Genomic DNA, 23706 nt, shown 5'->3' on the forward strand with positions numbered 1-23706 from the left:
AGTGACCAATATTAACAGAATACCATGAAAATTTTAATGAAAGCTAAATTCCAAAAGATATATATATATGAGGACGGTCTGAAAAGTTCAGTGAATGGTCCGATATCTCAACGGCAACATGGGACAGGTGCGCACGCATGCACATGACTATCCAGAGACACGTCGAGAAGCATCACCTAGCGTGGAGTACATGTGACCGTTAGAGTAAACCTGCTGTGGGCAGTCGAACATAGTCAGTGTGAGAGGCAGGGTCACAGTGCAATGGAGCAACGAGTGAACATCAAGTTCTGCTATAAACTGGGGAAAACAGCGATGGAGATGCATGAAATGTTGGTGCAAGTGTACGGGATGAAAGCCGTGAGCAGAAAATGTGTTTACAACTGGTTCAAATGCTTTCGCGACGGGAAGGAAACAACTGAGGACAAGCCATGTTTAGGTCGGCTGTCGACAAGCAGAACCACAGACATGATTGAGCGAGTGCGACAAATGCTAGCACGAGATCGGCGACTGACTCTATGATTGCTGGCGGAGGAATTGGGCATTAGCAAGGACACGATGCGCACTATCATCCCTGAAGATTGGTAAGCGGAAGATCTGTTCCCAGTTTGTGCTGCACAAACTGACAGATGAACAGAAAGCAAAATGGATGGAAACCTCTGGAGATTTTATTACCATGTGTGACTAGGATCCATCCTTTCTGTGAACCATCGTCACAGGAGATGAGACCTGGTACTACCAGTTCGATCTAGAATCTAAGCGTCAATCGATGGAATGGCGTTCACAGTCTTCCCCGTGACCCAAAAAGAGTCACCTGCAAAAGTCCAAGGTCAAGACAATGTTGATCACCTTCTTCGACAACGATGGCATCATCCATAAGGAATTCATTCCTGCAGATCAAACCATGAATGCTACATTCTACAAGGAAGTTCAGAAACAGTAGCTACGATGCATCTGCCGTGTTCGGCTAGAGTTGCACAGGACTGGACAGTGGATGTTGCTGCACGATAACGCGCCTGCGCACTGTGCGATCTGTGTGCATCAATTCTTGGCTCAGCGTAGCATACCTGTTCTCATTCATCCACCATACTTCCCTGATCTGGCACCTGCAGACTTCTTTCTGTTTCCCCACCTGAAGAGCATCATGAAAGCCGCATGCTTTGCAGACATGGCAGCAATCCAAGAACGTGTGACAGTGGTTCTGCGATCGATTCCTAAAGAGGCCTTTGCTGACAGTTTCCAGAAGCTTTATGAACATTGCCAAAAGTGTGTTGTGAAGGATGACGATTGTTTTGAAGGCCAATAAAGGTCATTTGTTTGTATCTTCTGTTTTGTTTGTTTTCTGATGCCATTCATGATTTTTAGAACACACCTCATATATATATATATATATATATATAATAGTTTGTAAGCACATATTAAATCAGTGCACAGTTAAAAAAAAAAAAAAGAAGAAATATTGTAACAATATTTTTAACAGTGCATAGCAGGGCCATCTAACATCTCGATCATCATTTCATTTCCCTGAAATATTCTAGAAATTGGCCTAAAAATCCCAGTGTGGCTCAGCACATGGGTATGAAGGTAATTTCAAGATTTTAACTCAGTTGCTTTATTCGTTTCCCTTTTTTTTTTAATGGATAAAAACAAACTTTAATATTTAAAAAATTTGCTCCCAGACTTTCATTATCCTTTAATGATTTTAAGCCCTTCCATAATTCTATGCAGTACCCACCTTATCTAAATTTAAAAAATCGGTTTCTATTTGTTTCTCTTTCATATAGATCCCTGTAAAAAGTACTGCATATTTCCAATTTTATTTCTCTGTCATATCCATATAAGTGTTTCGACAGTGAGTGCCAGTTAAGTGGCAAGAATGAAACAAATGTTAGGAGAGTAGACAGAATCGAAAGTAAATTAGAAGATGTTAATGTCAGAATTGCAATGGTGGAAACACAGGAAATAACCTAAATAAGGAAATAGCAGGCTTGCATGTTATCCTTGCAGGACAAAGTGCAACATCAAAAAGTTGCAGAAGTGACAAGAGATCAGCAAGGCTGAGTAGAGAAAAAAGGTGATCCAAGGTAAAAAAGTGAGATCATGTGAACAAGAAAAACAAGGTAAGGAGAAAATTATAAGCATAAAACCCTCTGTGATCAGAGGAATAATTAATGAAAGTATAACATAATCATGTTTACCTGGTGCACAAATTAATGATATATCATGCAATCTGGATGCAAAAAGATAAGGTGAAAAAAATAATTGCCTTGGTTGGCACTAATGATCTCAGAGATGAGTACTAGTCTATGAGGGAGGATGTGATTAATTGTTGGACAAAGCAAAAATGAAGAGAAAGAAGGTGAAGAGTTTAAGTTTCCTGATTTGATAGCAAACAAACAAATATGCAGGTTGCAGAGAAGGAATGATGCCGAGTTTGTGGACCTATGGCCTGAGTATGACAGAAGGAGGAATTTGTATAATGTTGACGGACCCCCCACCCCATCTAAACGGTTTTAGTGTCTAGAGAGAGAGATTGTTCACCTATCATGCTGAAGCACAAATTCAGGAAAACTTAAGTAATTAGGGTGGATGCAGATATCTCAATGTGCCAATGAGGCAAGTGAGAATAACCAACAAGTCAGAATACAGTGATTCAAGCAAAAATATTGAATATGGTGGTCAATGCAGGAAGTAAAGTTGATTAAGGGCTAAAAAAGGATGCATTGTTTAGTGTAACCTCACCAAAAGTTATAGGCATTAGTGAGACTTGGCTAACAGCAGATGATGTAGGTTTAGTATTTTCAGGGAAGATAGAGATGATAGGATGGGGGAGGGTACTGTTAATGATAGCAGATGAATTGCAGCCTGGTGTTAGATCAAGGCCAATAAGACAAAATATATGGTTGGTTGCTATAGTTTTTTTTTTGGGGGGGGGGGGGGGAGGGCAGGTCCAGGGATGATCTAGAAGACATGCATCAGCAAATTAGTAGAATGCAAGTCGAGTGATTATTATGGAGGACTTCAACTATGGAGATATAGATTGAAACAAAGAGTGATCACATAGCAGGAAGGAAATGGAATTTATACACCTAATGAGAGATAATTACTTAAGGCAACATGTGATGGAAAGGACTTGGGATGTAGGAGCATTGAACCTGTTCATAGGATCAGAAGAGCTAGTTGTAACCAAGGTAGCTTCCAATTGGGGAAAGTGGTCTCTCTTGACTTGAGAGAATGTAAAAAACCAGGAATATTCTATCAAGAAGAGGTATGTGTGCACCACAAGGCAGTTGATTATGACAAGCTTAAGAGGAAGCTTGAAGCTGTGACCAGGCATAAAACTCTAAAAGGGAAAGATGTTAGTAGTGCATGGGAGATAGTTAAAAGGAATCTAGAGGAAGCAATATTAACCCTTTCAGGACCGTGGGACACATGTGTCTCCACATAAAATTTTAATTTATTTGCAACCCTTTACGTCCATTGGGACACGTGTCCCATGAAATTCTATAAAACCTATGATTTTTTTTTCTACATAATGGTGATGTTTTATGTTAAATAGATACCTAATAAAGTCATTTTAATACCTACAAACTTTGAATTACTTCATAAGTCCTTCCAGTCCTGAAAGGGTTAAATTGTAAACCTGAGGTAAGGAGGATTAATCAGGTAGGATTTAGATGGATGAGTAATATCATTAAGCATGAGCTTCAGAAAAAGAAAATGTTGTGGAGAACATAAAAGAAGAAAGGTGACCAGAAAACTTATGAACAGTATTCGGTTCAGGCAAGAAAGGTGATCAGTATGGTAAGGAAGGTAAAATCCAATTACAAGAAGAAACTAGATGAGCAGTCCAAAGGAAATTCCAAAGAATTCTTTTGCTATGTAGCAAGTAAGAGGAGGAATGACTATGGAAGAATAACCTTAATGATCACAAGGTGACAGAAGCAGATAAAATAGCTGAATTACTAAGTGACCACTTTGCAATGGTGTATCATACAAGTAAGGTAAATGCTGTGACATATTACAGAGATTTCTGCAGGAACAGAGGTGGATGAATTGGAGGCTCATGGGATATTGAAAAATCTCAATATAAACAGCTGTGGGATTAAATGGGATACGTTTTGCAGGAATGTTCAAGGCAATTGGCAGTGCCTCTGACCTGGCTCTTTAATTTAAATCTCAGCTCTGGTAGAGTTCCAAGAGAGTTCCTCCTTGCATAAAGGAGGTTCTAAGATTGTAGTAGCAAATTATAGACAAATCAGTATCCCAGGGAGTGGTAGCAAAAGTGCTAGAAAAATTGGTCAAAAAGATAATGCAAGAATGGTGGATAAGAATATGCTACTTTATGAGAGACAACAAGGTTTTGTGAAGGGTCAGTCATGCCTTAGTAATTTATTAATTTTTTATAATAGAGTGAAACCTGAGTTGGATATTGGAAATGGCTACACAATCATTCTGCAGTCATTTGACAGAATACCATATAGAACTTGTTAAGCAAATTAGAAGAAATAGGGATGGACATGACACTGGCCATGTGGATAAGAATGTAGCTGCTGAACAGATATCAAAAAAGTGGTATATGGAGGAGCAGAATCCAGAAAAAAACTCTTGAAGTGCCACAAGGTTAAGTACTAGGGCCACTACCATTTAGTTTGTACATAACTAATATAGGAAATAACCTGAAAGGAAATATTCAGCTGTTTCCTAATGATGCAAAATTCGGTAGAGTTATAGTGAATCAAGACGATGTGGAGAGTGCAGGATGATTTAAACAGGCTGTGAGAATGGGCAAAAGATAATTGTGTCAATTTAATGTGGAGAAATGTAAAGTTATTCATTTTGGGATAAAGAGCTGTGTACCACATTGATGGAACTGTACTCCAGGGAATAGATGAAGATAGGGATTGAGTGATGGTGTTAGAGATTTGAAGTTTAGAGGATAAACTGCTAAGGTAGCTCATAAGATTACTTTGCTATTGAAGAACACACTAATAAGTACAGATAAGTTGTTATTCCTCTTTATAAGGCCTTGATACATCCACACTCACATTACTCTGCTCAGGTCTGGTCTCCCTGATTTCTTGGGGATGAGGAAGTGTGGAAAGTATTCAGAGATAAGCAACCAGAGTGGTCAGTAATCTGTGGCATGTTCCCTATGAAGATAGGTTGAAGGTGTGTGGGCTGTAGAAGATTGTGAATATGCAAAAATGAGGGATATGATAGAAATATTAAAGTTACTTATAAAGGGTTTTATAGGAATGATGTAAGGGAAATGTTTCAGCACTTGGCTACAGGGTGCAGAACAAGAGGTCATCCCTGGCAGTTGAGTAAAAGTGTGATTAGCAGTTGCATGAGGAGTAAAGTTTTCACTTGGAAAGTTGTGAATGAATGGAATGGTCTTGTTAGTGCATTTTCTATCAATGAGTTCAAGGAAAGATATGACAGATTGTGTAGATACTTTGCGTCTCCCATGATGAGCCTTCAGACTCCATAGAGGTGCCCATATACAATAATAATAATAGTAATATTTACTACTCCTTATTTCTCAGTTTTGGAATGCACTTTTTCATTCTATGTGATCCTTGTTTGATCCTTTTCAGTGATTTGTTCTCTATCATATTTTGAATTGTTTTTATATTTTCTAATGTTATTTCTGACTGCTTTTCTTACTTTCTCATTGATACAAATTGTATACTGCCTGAGCAAGGGCTGGATGTTGATAGTGCATGGGAAGTGGAAAAGGAGTGTCTGAGGGAGGTAATGGCAGACTGTGTCTAGAGTCAGGACAGTACAAGTGGGAGTTAAATAGATGAATATCATTAAGCTGGAGCAGCAGCAAAAAAAAAAAAAAAAAAAAAAAGAAACAATTGTGGAGGGAACTTAAGGAGAAAGGTGACCCGCAAGCATATGAACAGAACAAGGCATAGGGCAGAAGGGTAACTAGTGTGGTAAGATAAGTAAAAGCTGAGTATGAAAGGAAGTTAGCAATGCAGGCTAAAGAGAATCCCAAACAGTTCTTTTTGATATGCTACAAGTAAAAGAAATAATGTATATGACAAAATGATTTTAATGAATGCTGATGGTAGGGAGGTAACTAAATCAGTCAAAATAGTAGGATTACTAAGTGAACACTTTGCAAGAGTATATCATCCTGGTGGTGATATTGCAGGAATGGAACCAAAGGCTAATATGGGAAATGGGGTAAATGAAATGGTGCATAGAATATTACAGAACCTCAACATGAATACAGCTGTGGGATTTGGATGGTATACCAGTTCGAGTTTTACATGAAGCCGTAAAGGAATTGTCAGTGCCCTTGACCATACTGTTTCATCTAAATCTCAGCTCTGGGTTAGTCCCGAGGGGATGGAAAGAGGGGAAAATAGTTCCACTGCATAAAGGAGGCTCCAAGGCTGATGTAGCAAATTACCGACCGATCTCCAAGAATGATGTAGCAAATTTTCGACCAATCGGCATATCAGGAATTGTTGTCCAAGTATTGGAGAAGTTGGTCAAGAGTAAAATACAAGAATGGTAGATAGAAATGAGAGGTATGGGATACTATATGGGAGTAGCATGGTTTTGTGAAAGGTAGGCCATGCCTCAGTAACTTGATTACATTTTTTAATACAGTGACACTGAGTTGGATAAAGGTAATGAGTTTACAGTGATACTGCTGGACTTTGCAAAGGCATTTGACAGGATACCACATGGAATTTTAATGAGTAAACTGCAGCACATGGGGATGGATATAGGTTTGGTGAGATGGATAGGAGGATGGTTGATGGAGAAACATCAGAGAGTAGTTTATTCAGGAGTAGAGTCTAAAAGACAGTCTGCAACTAGTGGCATGCCACAAGGTTCTCTTCTATGACCACTACTGTTTAATTTGTACATTAACAATGTAGGAAAGAATCTGAGAGGAACTCTATAGTTATTTGCTGATGATGCAAAGTTGGGTAGAGCAATAGTTAATACAGATGATGTCAAAATTTTGCAGGATGATTTGCATAGATTGAAAGACTTGGCAAAGGAGAATGGATGTCAGTTTAATGAGGCAAAGTGTAAGGTCATGCATTTTGGGGTGAAAAGATTACCAGCTGCATACCACATTGGTGGAACTGTACTCCAGAAAATTGACAAAGCCAGAGACTTGGGAGTGTTAGTGGATAGGGAGTTAAAGTTCAGGGGACAAATAGCAAAAGTGGCTAAAGCAGCTCATCCGATTACTTGGTTACCGAAGAATACTTTGACGAGCAGAGACAAGCAGATTATTGTTCTTCTTTATTGAGCATTGATAAGATCCCCATCTTGACTACTGCACACAGATCTGGGCACCAGTTTCTTGGGGATGAGGAGGAGGTGAAGAGGATCCAGAGGTGAGTGACCATCTTGGTCACTCGCCTCTGGATCCTCTTCAGGTCTATGGAATGAATCTTACGAGAACAGGTTGAAGATTTGTGGGTTGCAGAAACTAGCTGTTAGGCAGAAAAGGGGTGATATGATTGAGACATAAATTATTCAGGGAATTTTACAAGATTAATTCACAGGAAATTTTTCAGTACAGGTCTAATGGTGGGAGAACTAGGGGGGGGGGGGACTATCCATGGGGATGGATATAGATTTGGTGAGATAGGAGGGTGGTTGATGGAGAGAGGTAAGAGTGTAGTTAGCAAGGGTGTTAGAAGTAGGTTTTTTTGCTTGGAGAGTGATGAATGAGTGGAATAGGTTGCCAGAGTCTGTTGTGGGTGCCATAACTGTGAATGGGTTCAAAACAAAATATGATAGATACTGCACAAATGTTGGATAGTTCTTGATATGATGTTTAAGGCCTCCCTCAATGAGTCTAAGGATCTCTTGGAATAGCCTGTAATAATAATAATTCTAACAGCTGAATTTCAACTAAAGTATAGGCTATAGCATAATTTTATTTATGTAAGATTATTTCTCTTAACACTTATCACATATTTTCTAAATCAACAAAATTTAAATACATCTTCTTCTTCTTCAACCTTCTGGTTTTGTCCACTGCTGGACGAAGGTCTCCCCCATGATTTTCCAGATCACCTGGTTTTCTGCTTCTCCCATCCATCTCACTCCTGCAATTTGTTCCAGTTCATCTCTCCACCTTCTTCTCGGTCTACCTCTTTGTCTTGCTCCGTCCATTGGTCTCCACTCTGTTGTGTTGTTTTTCTAGTCCATCTCCCATCACTGCATCTGGCAATATGGCCAGCCCATCTCCGCTTAGCCTGTTTAATGATTTTACAACATCCATGACACCTGTTTGAGATCTTATCCAGATATTTGTCTTCCTATCTCTTAATGTTATTTTTAGCATACTTCTTTCCATGCGATGTTGTGTTGTTTGCAGCTTTTTGTTTAGGCCTTCTGTTAAAGTCCATGTTTCTCCTCCATATGTTAGGACAGGAAGTATGCACTGGTCGAAAGCTTTGCTTTTTAGACTCACAGGGATGTCACTTCTGAATATGTCTCTCATTTTCCCATAAGCCATCTGTCCAAGGTGAATTCTTCGTTCAATCTCTTTCCTTTGGCACTCCTCAAAGGATAACAATTGGCCCAAATATACATATGAAGTAACTTGTTCTATTTCATGGTTTTCAACTTTAATAGTTCTATGGTTTATGTATTTATTCATCTTTATTTTTTTTTTGTTTTTTCTCTATTTATTTTTAATCCAATTTCTCTGGAGGCTTCGTTTAGCTGATTTAGCCTTTCTTCCAGATCTTCAAGATTATCTGCTATCAGGACAATATCATATGCAAATTTCAGATGATGCAGCCTTTCTCCATTTATATTTATTCCTTTTGTTTCCCAATCAAGGCTTCTAAAGATTTCCTCTAGTGCAGCTGTAAATAATTTGGTAGATATGGTGTCGCCTTGCCGGATGCCTTTTTGTATTGGGAACTTTCACTGTTTTTATATAATTTAATTACAGCAGTTGCATTATTGTAAATATGTTTTAGTGTTTCAATATATGGTTTCTCAGTTCCCTGGGTTTCAAGTGCTTTTAGTGTTGCAGATGTTTTAACTGAATCAAATGCTTTTTCATAGTCTATATAGGCCAGACATAAGGGTTTATCGTATTCAATTGATTTTTCAATGAGCTGTCTTAATGTGTGAATATGGTCCAAAGTATTGCAATTCTTCCTAAATCCAGCTTGTTCACAGGATTGCATTCCCTCTAGTTTAGATTTTATTCTATTATTTATAATTTTTCTGAAAACTTTATATATGGTGGGGAGTAGGCTTATAGGTCTGTAGTTTTTAATTTCTTCCTTATTGCCCTTTTTAAAAATTAATATTAGAAGTGAATTGTTCCAATTTTTTCGGAATTTTTCTCTGTTTTAGGCATTTATTGACGAGTTTACTCAACTGTTTGACGACAGGGCTTCCTCCCAGTTTTAAGAAGTCTACCATAATTCCATCTTCTCCTGGGGCCTTTCCATTCTTCATTTCCAGCAGTGCCATTTCCACTTCACCTTGTAAGATCTCAAGGGCATCATGTTCTTCTTCACTTGAGTAATCCATAGATGATTCTTGGATGTCCCGATCTTCGTCTTCATAGAGTTCAGTATAAAATTCCTGAATTCTTTTGATTATTGCATCTCTATTTTTTTTATCAGTTCACCATTTTTTCCTCTTACAGCAGCTATTTCCTTTGTTCCAACTGATAATGTTCGTCTTAGGACCTTCATATTACTATTGTTTTTCTATTGTATCTTTAATTTTCCTAGTATTATACGATCTAAGTTCATGTTTCATCCTTTTACGTATAGTTTTACAAATTTCCGTATATTCTATTTTATTGGTGTCATTCAAATCTCTTTTCATCTCTTCTTTTCTTCATCAGATCTAAGGTTTCCTGTCTTAGTTTTTCCTCTCCTTGGTGCTTTTTTACACCTCCTGCTTCTAGTGCACAATTCAAGATAGATTTTGTTAATATTTCATTAGCATCATCGATGGTGGTATCTGTGTTTAACTTTTTTAGTTCATTTTTGAGTGATTCTCTATAACAGTTTTTATTGTGGTAGAGGTTTTGTAGATTCACTAAATTGGACTTTTTTCTTATGAGCTTATTCCGTTCCCATTTTTTGTTGATCCATACTTTTGCCCCTACTAGTCTGTGGTCACTTCCTGTGTTAAATCTATTAAGCACTTCGGTATTATTTATTATATATCTTCTGTTGGAGAGGATGAAGCATATTTCATTGTAAGTTTGTCCATTTGGGCTTCTCCAAGTCCATTTTCGGTTGATTTTCTTCTTGAAAAAGCTGTTCATAATAAAGAGGTTATTTTCTTCTGCAAATTCAACAAGTCTTTCTCCTCTTTCATTCCTCTATCCAAATCCAAATTTACCGATGGAGTTCAGATGGTCATCTTTAATGTCAATTTTGGCATTAAAATCACCCATTATAATTATGTAGAATTCTTTAGAATTATTGAATGTGGATTCTAATGTTTCATATTCATATTTAAATACATATTCTTGTTATATTCCATGATTTCTCAACTATTTGCCTTAAAGTGAGCTGGTTGTTCTGCAAGTTTGTCTTCTATAATTTTCTAAGTCTTTCTTAAGTATCATCATCATCTGTTCATTGGACATTCACAGATGCCATATGGCATCTGTCCTTGCCATATAGTCCTGTTGTATGCCTTTCTGGAGGCTTCAACACTCTAAAGATCAGTCACTTCACACCATGCATCCATCTCACTGACAACTTTACCTTCTATTGCTGTTGTAAAAAGTCCTCCTTCCAATGTGTCCAAAATATTTTAACTTTCATCTGTCAGTATCCTTAAGGAGCCTCGAAGTTCTACTGATCTTTTCTGATCCATTCATTTGTATGCCTTTCAGTATAATATCCTCACCAGCTCTCTGTAAAACCACATCTCAAAAGCACCTATCCTTTTCTTATCTGACTTCTTTAGGTTCCAAGGCCCACATTCATAAATCGCTATTGGAAAAACAACTGCATCCAAAATCTTCAACTTTGTTCCTGTGGAGACAGATCCATCCTTCCGAATTTTAGACAAGTCTCTGAATGTTGTTTTAGCCATTCCTAATCTTGTTCTTACATATTCTGAACAGCAATTCTTCACATTAATAATGAATCCCAGGTACACCAACTTGCTGACTTCCTCAATTCTTTCTCCATTAAGGTACACTTGTTTCTCAAGAGCTTTCCTGTCTGTATTTCCTTTGAGAACCATAATCTTTGTCTTCTTAGGATGGAGCTAAAGTCTTCTGCTATTATTGATCTCTTAACTTTGTCAAGAATTTGTCCAAGTTCTTCCTTGTCATTACAGAGGAGTGAGTATATTAGCATACCTCAGATTACTAATCAATCTACCACCTGTCCTAATTTCTGTCTTGAGTTTATCCAATGCTTCGCACATGATGTCCTCAGCATAGATACTGAACAAGTGAGGAGAAAGTAGACATCCTTGCCTAATTCCCTTTCCAACCTGAAGCCAATAAATTAATCCAACACCTGTTTTTACAGTGGCTTCTTGCTTCCTGTACAAGTTAGATATCAGCCTGATAGTGTGTTGAGGAAATCCATTCTTTTCATTGTTTCACATGCTGAACAGTCAAAAGCTTTAGAGTAGTCTAAGAAACACATTACCATAGGGAGTTTAAATTCTTTATACTTTTCCATGTTCTAATGCAAAGGATCTGGCCTCAATTCTATTTAGCATGATCTTCAATAAAATCATGTTGCATGAGAGATTAAACTAATAGTTCTTGCAATCATTCACATCTCCCTTCTTATGTAGTGGTACAAAAACAGACTTCTTCTGGTCTCTAGGCCACAATCCTGTCTCCCATATCCTTGTAATCAATCTATTTATTTATTTATTCGTATGGAGTTTCCTCCCTTTTTCTCCACCGTCACTATCGGGGCGAGTTGAGCCCCCCCCTCGTGGGAGGGTTAAATATTTATGGCTGTAGATCCGTGTGTGTTCACGGGGCCAGTTTGCCTGCTTGCGGGATGAAAAACACCAGATAAACTGGTGGAAAAAACCCTACTGCCGGCACCCAAGACCGGCTAACTTGGCTATGGCTGAGGAAGATCCTCAAATTCCTTACGTCTTCGAAGGGAATCAAACCTGGGATACTCCTTCCCCAGTCATATGGTTGCGAAGCACACAGCCACTAGGCTAACCGCACAGACAATCAATCCATGAAACACTCTTATCCCTCCATCCCCTGTGGCTTTAGTTAACTCTGTTGGGATTCTATTTGCACCTGGGACCTTACTGCTGTTAAGCTGCTTAACTGCTCTTTCAACTTCATGCCTAAGTGGAGGAGGAGGTTCCAAATCTAAATTTTCCGGGTGAGAGGGTTCCTCTAAATTTTCTTTATCCACTGTGCTGTACAGTTCCTCACAGTATTCTTTTCATCTGTTTTTGATTTCCAATTCTTCTGTTAGTAGTGCTCCATTCCTGTCTTTAATGACATTCGTTTTAGGCTTAAATTTGTGCTTTAGGTCACAAACTAAATGAAACATCCTTTTATAATTGTGCCTCCTCATCTGAAACTATCTCTTCACATTTATTAGTATAAAACTTTTCCTTGTCCTGCTTGATGGTTCTTCTGACTTCGCTATATAATCTCCTATATTCTTCAGTCCCTGTGTCTCTTTGTTTTTTATTATTATTATTACGTGACACCTCCGATGAGTCCAAAGACTCATCGAGGGAGGGCACCTACTCTACAACTCTCCATCTCTGCCAACTACAGTGAACCACCATTACCATCATCACCTACACCAGTGCCATCTGCTGCCCACCACCACCACCACTAGTATTTTTTGTCTGTAAATTGAGTGTGTACTCAAGGCCAATTCGTCTGCATGTAGGATGAAAAACCCGAGTTTCCAGGAGGAAAAAACCCTGCTACCTCTGTATGAGATCGTATGAGGACAAGTATGCACATTATGCTTGTCCTCCACTGCTGGAGAACTGGGATGTAATCAATCTGGTGCCTTGACCTATCAATGTTGGATGTCCAACCACCCCCTTCAATCACCGTTTTCCAATCATCTTCTTTTGATTAGTTCCCATGTTGAATCTGATATCCATGGATCTCTTGGTCTTCTTATTGGGATGTAATCTATCTGGTTCCTTGACCTATCAATGTTAGATGTCCAAGTATAGGTCTATTGTGGATGTTTCTAGAAGCATGCTTGGTAATAACTGATCTGTTAGCATAGGCAAATTCCAACAGTCTTTCACCATGGATGTTACATTCACCCAGACCAAACATGCCACACTCAGTCCTTACTCTCATACTCTTTCCCACCTTTGCATTAAAGTCCCCTAAGATGTAAAGTATATCTCTCCTTGGTAGGCAGTCCAAAACAGTCTAAGCTTTCATAGAATTCCTCACTCTCTTCATCAGGCCTATCTGATGTAGGGTGCATAAACTACTGCCATTGATACAGCTTTTCTGTCTGTATTTCCTCTGAGAACCATAATCTTTGTCTTGTTAGGATTGAGCTGAAGTCTTCTGTCATTACTGATCTCTTAACTGGTAGGATGAGCCATAAGTCTAATACAAAGTATTCTCTCATTAACAGGGTCATAACCAAGAAGGGTTCTTTCCTGAACTGTCTACAGAATCATAGCTACCCCCATGATGCTCTGAGTCACCTTCTGAGTAAACAACTAGCTTAGTTATAAGACTATTACACTTTTTTTATAAAATCTTTATCAAGTAGCTTTATTTTTATCCTCCTACATGTTTCGCCAATCCGTTTCTATTGGCATCCTCAGGGAATACAAATCAGTAAGCAAAAATGAAGGTTACAGACTAGGTTATAACCGATGGTTCTAAATCATACAAAAAATTGGTATTGTGCGTGACAATGTGCGTGTCTCGTTAACGTGATTTATTCGTAATGACTCATGACGTAATTGTTATGAAAGTTCATTTCTTTGATATTTAATGATCTGATAAAAGTTTTCCAAATTTCTGGTAAAATTAGACCTTGATTCTTGTTTGGGTTTTCAGTTTTACGGACGACTGTAGCTGCTTCTTTAAAGGTTCTTGAATGGTAGTTATCTTCTATGTATGGCATAAGGCTCTTATCCCACTCAATGTGATGGTTAGTAGAGGCAAAGTGGCACGAAAGGCCTGAAATGTCTTGTCTGTTATTTCTGACATATCCTATGTGTTCTTTCTTTCTCGTTTCGAAGCTTCTAGATGTTTGACCTACGTAACTAATACCACATAAACAAGGAATATTATATACTCCAGAGTATTTGTAGAATGGGTGAGGATCTTTCGGTGATCTTAAAAATTTCCGAATAGTGTTGATTGGTTTGAATGCCACTCTGATCTTATGTGGTTTTAAAAGGTTAGCTAATTTTTTGGAAAGGTTGTTGACAAACGGAATCGTAATTATACTGATGTATTGGACGTCATCACGTTGTCGATGTGGTATATCAGTAAATAGAATCTTGTTATAGAGTCTTTTAGGGTAACCATTTAAAGAAAGTTCTCTGGATATTCTCTGACTTATTCATGGAAGATCTAGAGAAAAAAATCTTAACCCAGATCGTTCCAAAACCGAAAATTTGGTACAGATATGTAGATGACATCTTTATCATTTGGGATCATACAAAAGAAGAACTAATGAATTACCTCAACCAAATCAATAGTTTCCACAATACCATCAAATTCACATTAGAAATGGAAAAAGATAAAAAACTGCCATTCCTTGACGTTTTAATAAAGAAACAATCCAATAATAGTATCAACCTATCTGTATACAGAAAACCTACAAATACTGGACGTTACCTCCATTTCAACTCAGCTCATCACATAGCTCAGAAAATTAGCATTATCCATAGTCTCAAGAAAAGAGCTATACAGTATACGACAGACAAGGATGATCTACTCACGGAATTAACCACAATATCCAGAGAACTTTCTTTAAATGGTTACCCTAAAAGACTCTATAACAAGATTCTATTTACTGATATACCACATCGACAACGTGATGACGTCCAATACATCAGTACAATTACGATTCCTTTTGTCAACAACCTTTCCAAAAAATTAGCTAACCTTTTAAAACCACATAAGATCAGAGTGGCATTCAAACCAATCAACACTATTCGGAAATTTTTAAGATCACCGAAAGATCCTCACCCATTCTACAAATACTCTGGAGTATATAATATTCCTTGTTCATGTGGTATTAGTTACGTAGGTCAGACATCTAGAAGCTTCGAAACGAGAAAGAAAGAACACATAGGATATGTCAGAAATAACAGACAAGACATTTCAGGCCTTTCATGCCACTTTGCCTCTACTAACCATCACATTAAGTGGGATAAGAGCCTTATGCCATACATAGAAGATAACTGCCATTCAAGAATCTTTAAAGAAGCAGCTACAGTCGTCCGTAAAACTGAAAACCTAAACAAGAATCAAGGTCTAATTTTACCAGAAATTTGGAAAACTTTTATCAGATCATTAAATATCAAAGAAATGAACTTTCATAACAATTACGTCATGAGTCATTACGAATAAATCACGTTAACGAGACACGCACATTGTCACGCACAATACCAATTTTTTGTATGATTTAGAACCATCGGTTATAACCTAGTCTGTAACCTTCATTTTTGCTTACTGATTTGTATTCCCTGAGGATGCCAATAGAAACGGATTGGCGAAACATGTAGGAGGATAAAAATAAAGCTACTTGATAAAGATTTTATAAAAAAAGTGTAATAGTCTTATGAATAATTGTCAAGAAAAAATTCAACATAACTAGCTTAGTTGTTTTGTAGCATGGGTTGTATAAACCACACCCAACAAATGGACACAAATGCCACTGATAAATAGGTACCATAAGATCTTCACTTCGATCATCCAAATTTGACCTTCATATTTGGGCAGTCGTTGCTGAATACAACTTTTTCCCATTGCTTTTACTGCATTTCCATATTTCTAACTTTTTTTTAATTTTTTTTTTTTTTTAACGAGAATCCCATCCATGAAATGATGTAAACCTAGAAGAGAACACTCAGTAGAGAAATACTTCTATAATTCTCTCACATTGTTTTTCCTTTATATACATATATATAAATAGCAGGGGCACATATTCAGGGTGTGCTTGGTATCTGGTGCTCACCCACGGAATAGCAATAATACCAATATTATATTTTTGCATTTATTCCTGTTAAAGAATCCCATAATTGTTTCCTGGCTTTCTGATTAATAAAATTAAACACAATATACCAATGCTTCACGAATAGGACACTTTTCAATGAGTAAATATTGCATCATATTCAAGTTAATAGCCCGGGTGTGTGGTCACAAATACAGACACCTTTAAGCCCTTTGAATAGACATATAAATGGTGCAGTGGATCAAATTCTTAGAGTTCCAGTGGTTTTAAACCATCCAGAAGGCAAGGCAGTGTATGCACTGAGACAACAGCACCCAGAAATCAGTGGCTGTGATTGGTTATTGTGTCACTAATCCAACTTAAAGTTGCCATTTGTCATGAGTTGCTGTTTTTGTTTTCCGAGTTTTAGGACATTGATGTAGACAAGTTTTCAACATAATTTTCTACAAACAATTTATAACTTTTTTGCCCATATTTACAATGGGAAAGTTGTTGACGATCTACTGAATGTACCGTTTTATGCCAGAGCTTTTGCAAAGTGTATGATTGTAGTCGAAGGAGGTAAGCCTCGTCCTCCTCTTCTGAATTACACCTTTGAGTAATTTAAATATACCAACCAAATATAGCATTCTCAATTATTGTTTTCTAATATATCTTAAAACAAACACATTGATCCCCACTCTATGCAGATTTGGTTACAATTAATTGATAAAGTATTCAAAGTTAATTATATTAGCCTAATTAAGATTAAGACCAATTACTATGCACTCTTAAAACTTTCATACATCAATAAAACTGCAATCATACATCAAACTGAAGTGAATTTTGTAGCACAGGTTATATAAGCCACACAATAGCATACCAAACCAAAATGAGCACACAATGCCACTGAGTACCATACAAGCTTTACTTCAACCATCCAAAATTTGACCTTCTCCATATTTGGACAGCTGTTGCTGAATCCAACTTTCTCCTACTGCTTTTACCAAATTTCAGGATTTCTGATTTTTTTTTTTAAATTATTATTTTTTTTTATATGAATCTCATCCATGAAATGCTGTAAATCTATTATACATTAGTACTATCGGTGGACTAAGACTTAGGTAATCTGAACAGCCTTGCTCTGGAGGTCAAGCAAAACTTTTTGCAAGCCTTCAACATTTCAAGCCTCTGATAATCAGTGGTCTCAAACTGAGCAATTTTTCTTGAAATTCATCTACTACATATAGACCATTACAAACATTTATGCTCACAGTGGAATTCAAATCCATTATCTATTGGATGTTGTTTGAAATTACAGCAGCTAAGACTGTGAGATCAGAGCATGATGTCTGTTGATTGCATATAGGCTACTCTGATTGGAGAATGAAAACATATCCTCTCAAGTCCTGCATCCTCATCTTCCAAAAAACTAGGATTTCTTTTTTGCTCAAGACATTACTTCACATCTAAACAGCTGTGAACCTTATACAAATCACAAATCTGCCCAGCTATTGAATACTGTTCTCACATTTGGAGTGGGGCTCCTAAAAGCTCCCTCAAAACGCTTGACTCAATACAGAGGAGAGCAATTGGACCTATAAATGACTCATCTCTGAACAACTCATTCCCCTCACTTTCATACAAATGTTTGGTCTCTACAATTTGTATATTCTATAAATATTTCCATGGGAAATGTTCATCTGAAACAGCATCAATAATTCCCCCACTCTGTACTAAGCCCATTGGAACATGTACAGCTGCCACCCAACATCCTTTAACAGTACACCTTGAAACCCATAGAACAAGTTTCTTTTCCTCCTCCTTCATCCCTGCTACTGCTGTACTGTGGAACAGTCTTCCCCCTGATGTATTTCCCAAGGAATACAATATACAGGCTTTTAAATTAAATGTAAACAAGTTTCCTTTCCTAACCCACTACCTATATATGGTACTAACATACTATAGGTTGATCAGCCAACTTCTTGTGTATGGGCCCAACATAAAAAAAAGCCCATCAGGATAGCATGTTGAAATAAACAATGAGGTGATGTCAAATTGCTATTATTCCTTTGGATGACACCTTAGCACTTTTAACACATTCACTGCCCCTCATTTATGACAGAATGTCTCCAGGCCATTCAGAATGACCTTGCCGCAGTGCCTACACATCTATACAACTAGACTGCTCAGGCCAGACTGAGCAATGCAGCAGAGAAATATAAGTATTACGATGCTTAGAAGTGGCAGTAGTACATACACTATATTGGTTTGATGTTTTAAAGCATCAGTGCCACTGAATGTGTTAAAAACCGTTTTTCCTCATGATACCACAGGTCGCTTTACTTTTGCCATCCATTATGGCTATTTCTCTTGGAAGAACAAAATTTACAGACGGAGGGTACTACTACTGGTTCCTCATTCCTGCCAATTTTTTCATGCAAAATTTTGAAAAACGTGTTCTTTACTCAGCCCTTCTAAAGCCTTCTACCTGGTTAAGATATGCAAATGAGTGTTCTCAATTTGGCCTCACCACCCAGACACATTAAACTCCTCCACCTCAACAATCAGCTTCCTGGAATCCATTTTACAACAGAAAAGGAAAATAACAATAGCCTCAAATTCTACCTAGGCATCTTAGTAACATGACTTCCTAGGTCTGAATGATATAATCACGTAATCACAAGAAAGATATTTATTTAACCAAATATTTCGGTCTGGAAATAGCAGACCATCGTCGGTGGTATTACAAGAACAGTTTAAAAAATATACAAGCTAGAATACTAACAATAGATCGTTGAAATTAGAACATGCCGAGTGATGTTATATCACTAAGTATGAAACGAAATATTTTGAAGTAGAAACATGATTGAATTTGCTATTAAAAAAAAAAAAAAAAAAAAAAAAAAAAAAAAAAAAAAAATTAATGAGTAATCTTGATTAGGCTTTCCCAGATTTTTGATATAGATATGCAGTCATTACGATTCAGGTTGGGATGATGGAGCAAGGCCTCCACGCTTTCCTTGAACAAACGTTCGAACCTATAACGGGATCTATGTAAGAGGCGCGTTTTGGACCAAAGGATGCTGTGGTCAGTTTCAATCCCGTGTTGAGCCAGACCAGACTTTTCAGGTTTATTGTGAAGAATGGATGATTGATGTTCTTGGATTCTTTTTTCAAGAGAGCGTCCAGTCTGTCCAAAGTAAGAGAGATCACAGTTGCAAGGAATTTGATAAACTCCAGGAAGAGATAAAGTTGAGCGTTTGTCTTTAGGAGAAGGAAAATGAGAAGACAATTTGTTAATAGGAGAATACGTAGCTGTTAAATCATATTTCTTCAAAATTCTTGCGATAGGTTCTGAAATACCGGAGATATAAGGAATAGGTACTCGACGTATTGAATCTTTGTTGTTTTGTGGAGGATTATAAGATGTAAGAAGACGTTGAATACTTTTTTCAGAAAAGCCATCGAGTTTCATGTGTTGCTGGATAGTAGAAAGTTCTTTCTGTAGATAATCAAAAGTAGAACAATTAGTTTTGGCTCTTTTGATGAGACATTTTATAATTCCTGTTTTATGACATGGATGATGGGCTGATTCTTTCAGAATATAACGACCTGTGAATGTTGGTTTCCTGTATACTGTAGTTGTAAGAATATTTGAAGATGATCGGATGAGGAGAACGTCTAAAAAAGATAACTGGTTGTTTTCTTCTAATTCCATAGTAAACTTTATGCGATGATGTAAGGAATTAATACTGTTTAAAAAGGAAGATAAAGTGTTTTTACTGTGAGGCCAAATAGCAAATATGTCATCTATATATCTTACCCAAAAAGATGGTAGAGGGAAACTAGATGTGAAGAGGACTTTTTCTAAATGTTCCAAATAAAAGTTGGCTAAAGCTGGAGAAAGAGGACTTCCCATGGCTGTTCCTTCTACTTGGCTATAAAATTTGTTTTGACATATGAAATAACCAGAATGTATAACGAAATCGAATAGTTTTATAATATCTTGAGGAAAGATGTCAGCAAGTAGTTTTAAAGTTTCCTTAAGAGGTACATTGGTGTATAAAGATTCTATATCAAAACTAACCATAAGATCTGTAGGTTGTAATGAGACATCTTTTAATTTTTCTAAGAAATCTGAGGAGTTTTTTAAAAAAGAACTCGAGTTGCCAATGTAAGATTTCAGTAATTTAGCTAGATATTTGGCTATACGGTAAGTAGGAGAATCAATGCAATCTACTATTGGACGAAGAGGATAGTCAATCTTATGGATTTTTGGAAGGCCATAAAATCTAGGAGGTCTTGCAAAATGAGTTTTAAGTCTTTCAATTGTGTCTTTATCCAAACTGATGACTTCATCAAGGAGAGAATTTAATTTCTTTAGTTGTCTGTTGGTTGGATTATAATAAATTTCTTGATATGTGGAGCGATCTCGAAGCAAAAGAGAAAGTTTTCTTCTGTAATTTACTGAGTCCATAACTACTGTTGCTTTTCCCTTGTCAGCTTTAGTGATAATGAGGTGATTATTTTTTCTCAAGGACTGTAAAGATTTCATTTCAGAAGGAGATATGTTAGAAGGAGGAAGTTTAGCCTTAAGTAGAGAAGAAGCGACTTCTAGGCGAAGAGCATTAGCTTTATCGCTGGTTAGATGATTAAGATTCCTTTCAATGTTAACTAGGAAATCTAGATATGGTATTTTATTTGGAACAATAGAAAAATCATGTCCTTTTGAAAGGATGAGGGTTTCGCTTTTAGTCAAAGGACGTCCGGATATATTTACAATCCAATTATCTGGAGTTATGAATGGCTTGGATTGTTTAGACGAAAGAGCCTCATATTTACGGTTAAGATGTTGACTTAGTTTATTATAAGCACGTTGAGTAGAACGTTTAGCTACATTTAGAACTATGTGAGAAAGATGTGGATCCAAATTTGTGGATATATAGGTGCGTAAATCAGAAGTCTGATGACTGTGAATAGCAAGATCACGTTTAGCAGCTTTAAGTTGATTACGGATTAGAGATAAACTTGTGTTCCGGTAAATATTATGAGCTCCAGGAGATTTTATTGTTTCTTTAATCCTAGCGAAATTGGGAATAATCTTGTTGTTGCGGCACTTTTTTAAGAAATTAATCTTTGCTCGTAACCTACCTTGTATAACTGAAAGTTTTCCTAATTTACCAGTTAATTTGGTAGCATTTTCCCCGTGAAGGATAAGAATTTGTTGTTTTAAGGATACTTGCGACATAAGACTGAATGATATAATCACGTAATCACAAGAATTTCGTTTCATACTTAGTGATATAACATCACGCGGCATGTTCTAATTTCAACGATCTATTGTTAGTATTCTAGCTTGTATATTTTTTAAACTGTTCTTGTAATACCACCGACGATGGTCTGCTATTTCCAGACCGAAATATTTGGTTAAATAAATATCTTTCTTGTGATTACGTGATTATATCATTCAGTCTTATGTCGCAAGTATCCTTAAAACAACAACTTCCTAGGTCACCTGTCTTTCACAGAACACAGAAACACTATATCTACCATCCACAAAGGCAGATATAAAGCATAGGTGAAAGTACAGAGCTTTGACACTGGCATTGGTTGGGAGACTGTAATATTTACATATGGCCTTCTATCACTAACCTCAAATCCTATCCATAGTTTTTCCTATGATAGTATGCTCCATTCCTTATTTTCATTTAGTAAACCTTTCAGTGCTTGTATATCATAAGCTGCAAGGACCTCCTTGTCAACTTCAATGTCACAAAAACACAATAACATCTTATTTCACACAAGAAAAGCTACACTTCCCTTCACAATTAAAAATTCTGAGATCTCCAAGGGAGGTTAGATTTCTCTTCCTTGACTGATTAGACCTCTAACATCTAATTGCATTAGCACATCACAATTTTCACTACATCCAAAAAATCAATGTCTTTTTTCATTCAAGACATTAAGACATTATTATCCACCAATACCACTCTTAACACTGTATAATCTCAAATTCACCTTAGAATATTGTCCCCACATACAGGAATGGTGCATCAAAATACTTATTTTCCAGAAGAGGGTGATTTTATTAAATGTTGACTCTTATCCCAGGGCCTTGCTTCAGTCACTGGAGGCACTATTTCCACCTTCTCTCTCTTGCAAACATTTTTAAAGGTGCTGTTCTGCCAAACTTGCTGACACCATTCCTCCACTTTTCCTCAATCAAATCTATAAAACACAAGAAGTAGCTGTTAATATCCATTCGCTGTCCAGCTTAAAACATGCCACACCAACTTCTCATCGTCCTCTTTTATTCTTTCTATATCTGTGCTTTGAACCAGTTTCCCAAAGAACTAACTTCCCACTGCTCAAAAATTATATCAATAGGCTCTTTCTTTCTTCTTACCTTGACAAGAGTAAAAACACATATATTCTGTCAATATTAGAATGGAGCAGACATCATACATCAGGTACACCTTCACACATGATTAAATGAAATTACTCCTATACAGTAGTCATTACAGGTTTAAGAGAGTACTTGCGAGTCAGCAACTAAGCATTCCCCCATACATCAACAAGTATGGCTGCATTAATTATCAATAATCTGGGTGATTGCAATTTTAAGATCTTCTTTGGCTCAACAGCTGAAACTACTTAAAATCTTGCTCCTATGGATGCATGCCAGTTTTTTCATGTTACAACTTGGAATTCTGCAATTACTTGATCATTGATGCATGATCTATTACAAGAGTTTTATCATTTTCCATAGAACACATGTTCTCACATGTGTTCTATGGATGATGGTTTGAAAAAAATCAATGAAATATCATCATCTCAATAAATTTTGTTCTTGTGGTGTTGGAACTTAATACAATTAGATAATTAAAATTACCACAAAAGATTTTGGCACACCAAGTATGAATCTAGGAAAATTCCAATTCATATGTATTTAATGTATATCTTGGGCCAATGAGAAAAGTATTGTTTTTATAATACCTGCCTGTGTATCTGCATTACAATGTGTATTAATTCTTTTGAGAATAAAGATTATAGTTTGAGATGTTTCTTTCTGAAGGCTATAGCAGTGCATATTGCCTAGTCTGATTCAACACATCTTACAAAACTAATTGCCTCAAAGAAAAAGCAATTTGGAGAAAAACCTACCTACACTAGAATGCTCTGTTAGTGAACTCAACAACTGGTCATTTTCGAAATAACATTTCGTTGTTTCTGGTGTTGCAGTATTTCGCATTCTCTTTTTTAAAGGAGATTCGTTCTCACATTGAGCCACTAACCTACCGGAATGTCTATTACTAGACGTTATTGCTGGCTGCTTTTCAAAAGTTTGGGAAGTTCTTTTTCTTTTACCTAAAGCCAATTTATTTGCTTTCTTCATTTTTCCCCCCCTAAGAAAGCTGTCCTCCCTTCTTATAAAGTACTAAGAAACATAATGCAAACAAATAATATAAAAATAAAAACCTCTTAAGCTACAGCGCAAGAAACGTTTTAGAAAATCTGTATCACAAATTAATTCTTAAATTTCATTTCCGTGAAA

At 36.8% G+C, this 23706-nt stretch overlaps 1 protein-coding gene across 1 annotated transcript in view; it reads right to left on the minus strand.

The window, feature by feature from the left end:
* LOC150107318 (uncharacterized) overlaps positions 1-23706 on the minus strand; it is a 123033-nt gene extending 99327 nt beyond the window's left edge. The window contains exon 1 of the mRNA XM_090391184.1: positions 23316-23706. Within this exon, the coding sequence (XP_090247310.1) occupies positions 23316-23547 (232 nt within the window). The 5' untranslated portion in view covers positions 23548-23706. The remainder of the gene's footprint in view (positions 1-23315) is intronic.

Source organism: Typopeltis vanoorti, chromosome 4, assembly GCF_054136105.1.
Source record: "Typopeltis vanoorti isolate ZY-2024b chromosome 4, IOZ_Tvanoo_1.0, whole genome shotgun sequence".
NCBI lineage: Eukaryota > Metazoa > Arthropoda > Arachnida > Uropygi > Thelyphonidae > Typopeltis > Typopeltis vanoorti.